At 34.0% G+C, this 6,209-nt stretch overlaps 1 protein-coding gene across 2 annotated transcripts in view; it reads right to left on the reverse strand.

Annotated features, from left to right (window-relative positions):
- Nucleotides 1-4,480, reverse strand: part of LOC131926956 (beta-1,4-galactosyltransferase 2) — a 91,739-nt gene extending 87,259 nt beyond the window's left edge. For both annotated transcript variants that reach the window (XM_059282565.1, XM_059282564.1), the window contains exons 1-3: nt 4,250-4,480; nt 3,068-3,421; nt 2,674-2,906 (exon numbers count right to left, since the gene is read on the reverse strand). In XM_059282565.1, coding sequence (XP_059138548.1) covers nt 2,674-2,906; nt 3,068-3,421; nt 4,250-4,379 — 717 coding nt within the window. In that variant the 5' untranslated portion in view covers nt 4,380-4,480. The remainder of the gene's footprint in view (nt 1-2,673; nt 2,907-3,067; nt 3,422-4,249) is intronic.
- Nucleotides 4,481-6,209: the final 1,729 nt, after the last annotated feature.

A 6,209-nucleotide genomic window follows, 5' to 3' on the forward strand; every position in this document is an offset into this window, starting at 1 on the left:
ACGAATCATCTGTACAGTTATGACTGCGGCGGTCAGAAACTGACTGAGATGATTTACATGTAGAGATGACTGCGGCTGGTAGAAGCTGACTGATATGTCGTAGAGAGATGACTGCGGCAGTCAGAAGTTGACTGACTTGACTTACCTGTAGAGAGATGACTGCGGCAGGCTGAAGCTGACTGAGATGACTTACCTATGAGGGTTGTCCTCATTGCCTTTGTCCCTGGAGTGATTGAACATGGAGTACTTGGCAAGGTACTTGGATGACCTTGACACACCGAAACCTTGCCAAAGCGTCCTGCAACACAGAGAACATCAGCATCCGTTTAGAGGGCACATCACAATTGGACGATCCAATACACATTAATTAATAATTATGATTTATTGACGAATTATGAGATTGGTTAAAGTGTCTTAAATTAATTAATTGTGGTTTGAGTCAACATACGATCTGCTAATTTCGATGATGTATATACAGGAGATAACTTAATTTCTTCATTAAAAATTAAAATTGTGTTCCAAAATAATATTTTTTATTCAAACAAAAAAGTAATTTTTTTTAACTTTTTATTTTTAATTTAAATGAGGATATATATATATATATATATATATATATATATAAATATATATATATATATATATATATATATATATATATATATATATATATATATATATATATTATATATTATATATTATATATATATATATATATACATACATACATATATATATAAACATATATACATATATATAATATTTATATATATATATATATATATATATATATATATAATATATTATATATATATATATATATACATACATACATATATATATAAACATATATACATATATAATATATATATATATATATATATATATATATATATATATCGGCCTAAATATTACTTTTTATGCTTATTGATCAAAGGCCTGATCTCGTAAACACGCACATCGATAACAAAATCCTTCGTTCTTTGTAAGGTTAGGTATATTTCTTAATAAATTGCACATTAAAAATTTAGAAAATATTAAACAGTCAAAACTATTTTCTATTTCATTTGTTATTTGGCCAAGCTGCTAGTCGGTTTGGAATGTACGAGTCTTATGATATCATCTTCATGTAAGAGGGACACTAGTTTTTTCTGATTAAAACAATGGACAGGTTCTCGTACACCTTGGGGAGGTACAAGGAAGTTAATGTTATTCCACCCTACTCGGTATAGAACTGAAACAACTTTAGTCTACATGTCGGAGGTACAAGTGAAATCATTTTAGCCCGCCGTAGAAGGTATAGAACTATGGCAACTTTTCATATGGCAGGTACAAGGGTAATCATGTAAGTTTACCTTACTAGGTATAGAATTATAGCAACTTTACATATGACAGGTTCAAGGGGAATAATGTAAGTTTACCTTACTAGGTATAGAACTATATAAATTTTACAGGTACAAAGGAAACCATATAAGTCCACCTTATTGGTATAGAACTGAAACATCATAAGTCTACATATCAGAGGTACAAGGAAAATGATGTACGTTTATCTTACAAGGTAAAGAACTATATATATATATATAGAACTTTACAGGTACAAAGGAAACCCTATGAGTCCACCTTACATGGCGTAGAACTACAACAACATTGCATATGACCAGTACAAAGGAAACCCTATAAGTCCACCTTACACGGCGTAGAACTACAACAATATTACATATGGCCAGTACAAAGTACAAAGGAAACCCTATGAGTCCACCTTACATGGCGTAGAACTATAACAACATTAAATTTGACCAGTACAAAGGAAACCATATAAGTCCACCTTACCGGAGATACAGATCGTCGTCCTCTCCTCCCCAGCCAAAATACAAGTTTGAGTTTCCGTTGATCTTCAGGTACTGACCTCGCGAGAATCCAACCACGCCCCCAAAGTATTCTGGGTACGCTATGCTAGAGAGTTAGAGTTTAAGTTAAGTTAGGCTGGGTGGGAACATACTTTAAGACATGTAAGATGGGCGGAGGGGGGGCGGTTTAAAGCAGGTAAAATGTGTGGATAGACAGATAAGTAAATACATATTACGAATAACTCTTATTACGATTTTGATATCAATTTGCAATAGATGAGACAGCATTTTAAAATGTAGCTGTGTCTACAAATATAAGTCTACATGTAGCTAATATCAACCTGCTTTTGTCGCTAACTGTAAACCTTTTCTATGTAACTATGTCTAGCTTTATGCAGCTTATGAGGTTATCTTTATAAATTAATTGTATTTGTGCTGCCTTTATGAACCTACAATGCAAATATACAAACCTAACTGTAACCAACCCACCTGTAGTTGTACTTGTTCATGTAGACAGCAAAATGTCTGGGCTGGCTGTCACACCTGTACAGGTGGTAGTCGTTGAGTGGAATCAAATCAACGTCATGGAAAATGTAGCAGTCGAAGTCGCCCAATTTCTCCGCCTCAAGGAAACCAATGTTCAACAAGGCGCCTCTATTGAATCTACCCGGCAACATCTGAGTAGGGAAACATTGGACAGAGATATAGTTGCTTAAGGTAGAACAGTTTTAATTTTTTAGTTTTAATAAGACAAACATTGGACAGAGATATATTAAACAGGAGTGTCAGACAACACCCGTAAAAAAGTATCAGGTACAGTTCAACTCACCTGTTCAATGACGAATATGGTGACGTCAGCCTGCTGCCGTTTGAGTATAGGCAACAGGTTATGTAACATGACGTGGAGATGGAGCCAACGGTTCCTGTAGGGGATGATCAGTGCCAGCCGTTGTCTGGGCACGCAGTCACGTGGTCGAAGTCGTCCGCCGTCTTCAAGGTCAGGGAAGTATTTCTCCAGTTGAGAGGGTTCGATGTTCTGGGTCATTGGAGCAAGATGGCCGACTATAACACGTGAACAGAAAGGTTACAATAGGAGGATATAAAACCGGCTTGAGTATTCAAACATTTTAATTGTCTGGTTTGTTGAATTGTAATTAATATTTTAATCATCTGTAATTAGATATTTCAAACCAATACTAAAACGTGATTGTGACGTGACTTACTCAAGTTTTCTAAGTCAAACGGACAGAGTTTCAGCTGGGTAAGGCCCTCGGGTTTATTTTCAATCTCAGGCGACTCGGTCCCCGTGTGAGACGAGTCCTGGCAAGCAGGTCGTGGTGGGTCCGTGTTGGGGGTCTCATCAACCGTATCCTCCGTGATGGGGGTCTTATCGCCAAGGTCCTCTGTGTTGGGGGTCTTATAGACCCCCGTGTTTGGGATATCGAGTAGTTGCTTCCCTTGTACAATATCAATGGGAAATTTCGGCTCCGTAGGTCTCCGGCTGTCCTGAACGACCATATCAACGACTTTCTTCCCATTCTTGAATTGTCCGTACGGGTCATATCGCCGGAAAACTTCTGAAAATACAAGGATCTTGTCAATTTCTCAGTAACGGGATAGTTTAGAGGTTGGTATCTGTCCAAACAGGTAGAGTTAAAACGTGGTGCTACGGGTTAATCTGAAACCTAGTTTAGGATAAGCTTAGGATTTGTATTAGCGTTAACATTGAATAGACCTGAGAATTATTATTTGCCGTGTAAACGAAATAAATGAAACCTTTCATTTAGCAGAGAAAATGTTATTAGACAATAAGGGCTAAACCTAGCTAACAAGTAATAATGAACGCTTCAGGACAGGTGAAGAGTTGATAACTAAGTACGATATGTGTCTCATATAATCTTTTCAATTTTTTGACGAAACTCTTGAGCTTTATACTTCTCATCGATTTTCCTACAGATCCGGGATAAAAAATAATTTAAACGATAAGGGGGGAATAAACACAATTGTATAATAAGGGAGTTAATCTTCACACTACAACAGGATGTAGACACCAATTTGTAATGCGCTGGAGCCTTTAGATTTTAAGAGTATTTTCGTGTTGGTAAAAAAAAAAACCTGTAGCTATGTGTAAAACATAATGGCAATTTTCGTTGATTAGTTTCCTATTGCTGTTGTGTATTTGAATTTGGTGGCATCCTCTAACCTCGCTCTCGTCGCAACAAGCAGTGTTTAACATCTTCATCCCCAAAAATCAGACTAGTTGTACAACACAGCATCATTAAGATACCTAACAACCACATCCAAGTAATAACAACAGAAATCCAATGCTATGTAAGGATCAACATAAACTTAACACCAAACATAACACTGTGACGTTGAGCAACAACAAACAACTGACCACTGACCGTAGGTCTGTGTGGATATGTCCTGATGTCTAAACCTTGTTGTCAGCACGATGAGCAGGTTGATGATGACGAAAGCGATGACGGTGGACATCAGGTATCTGGCAGGTCGAGACTTGGTCAGCTGTAGCATCTTGCTAGGTAAGGGTTGTGTCTTGGGCAGGTAGAGGACTTTATAGGTGCTGGTTCGAATACCGCTCAGTCGAAATCTTACTTGAACTTAGGTTTTTCTTCACGTCCTAAAAACCAAACAACAATGCTTTATATACAACAGGTAATGACGTGCCACAAAAATATTTCCCCCAATTCAGTTTATTCATTTAATGAAGAACATTTTTGTCTATGCCGACTATTGTCATCAACGTAATGTGATGTTACGCTAACAGTTACCTGCACATTTCTTCTCTAATATCAGGCTGTCTGTTAAACAGATTAAGCTGAGCTCGGGTTAACGTAATTGGTAACAATTTACATTGCAAGCAATTAGCCTGTTAAAGGTTTTTATTAAGGGATTAAATTCAGATTATATTTTACATTCCGTCATATGATATACGAAACAACATTGGTCAATAAGATACTGGGAACATCCGGGTATGTGGGCGGGGGTTACCTCAGTATACGATGTCGTACATATAAGTATATGCTTTAAACTGTTTCTTGACGTCAACAGTTAAACTTTCAGAGATGAATTATAAAAACAGAGCCTTTATTCAGTGGCGTCATTAGGTCGAGTGTCACCCGGTACTGTAATATAGGGTGTCACCCTCCACCCCACCTCCAACATTTTTTATTGCATTTTTAAGTTTGATTTCGCTTTTTTTCACTACCATTTTCTTCATTTAACTTGATACATATTGTTTTGACAGTAGCCTATATTTTACGATTTGTTCTATTAGTGTCACTCTTAATTGGTGTCACCCACTCCCTCGCATTGTGACCATACTGCCTTTTTTGGTAATCAAACATGTTTTTTGCAACAGTATATATATATATATCTATATCTATATATATGTATATATATATAGATATATCTATATCTATATCTATATCTATATCTATATCTATATCTATATCTATATCTATATCTATATCTATATCTATATCTATATCTATATCTATATCTATATCTATATCTATATCTATATCTATATCTATATCTATATCTATATCTATATCTATATCTATATCTATATCTATATCTATATCTATATCTATATCTATATCTATATCTATATCTATATCTATATCTATATCTATATCTATATCTATATCTATATCTATATCTATATCTATATCTATATCTATATCTATATCTATATCTATATCTATATCTATATCTATATCTATATCTATATCTATATCTATATCTATATCTATATCTATATCTATATCTATATCTATATCTATATCTATATCTATATCTATATCTATATCTATATCTATATCTATATCTATATCTATATCTATATCTATATCTATATCTATATCTATATCTATATCTATATCTATATCTATATCTATATCTATATCTATATCTATCTATCTATCTATCTATCTATCTATCTATCTATCTATCTATCTATCTATCTATCTATCTATCTATCTATCTATCTATCTATCTATCTATCTATCTATCTATCTATCTATCTATCTATCTATCTATCTATCTATCTATCTATCTATCTATCTATCTATCTATCTATCTATCTATCTATCTATCTATCTATCTATCTATCTATCTATCTATCTATCTATCTATCTATCTATCTATCTATCTATCTATCTATCTATCTATCTATCTATCTATCTATCTATCTATCTATCTATCTATCTATCTATCTATCTATCTATCTATCTATCTATCTATCTATCTATCTATCTATCTATCTATCTATCTATCTATCTATCTATCTATCTATCTATCTATCTATCTATCTATCTATCTATCTATCTATCTATCTAT

The sequence above is a fragment of the Physella acuta genome, unplaced genomic scaffold (genome assembly GCF_028476545.2).
Source record: "Physella acuta isolate Inbredline_101_S28 unplaced genomic scaffold, ASM2847654v3 ptg001354l, whole genome shotgun sequence".
Classification (NCBI taxonomy): Eukaryota; Metazoa; Mollusca; class Gastropoda; family Physidae; genus Physella; species Physella acuta.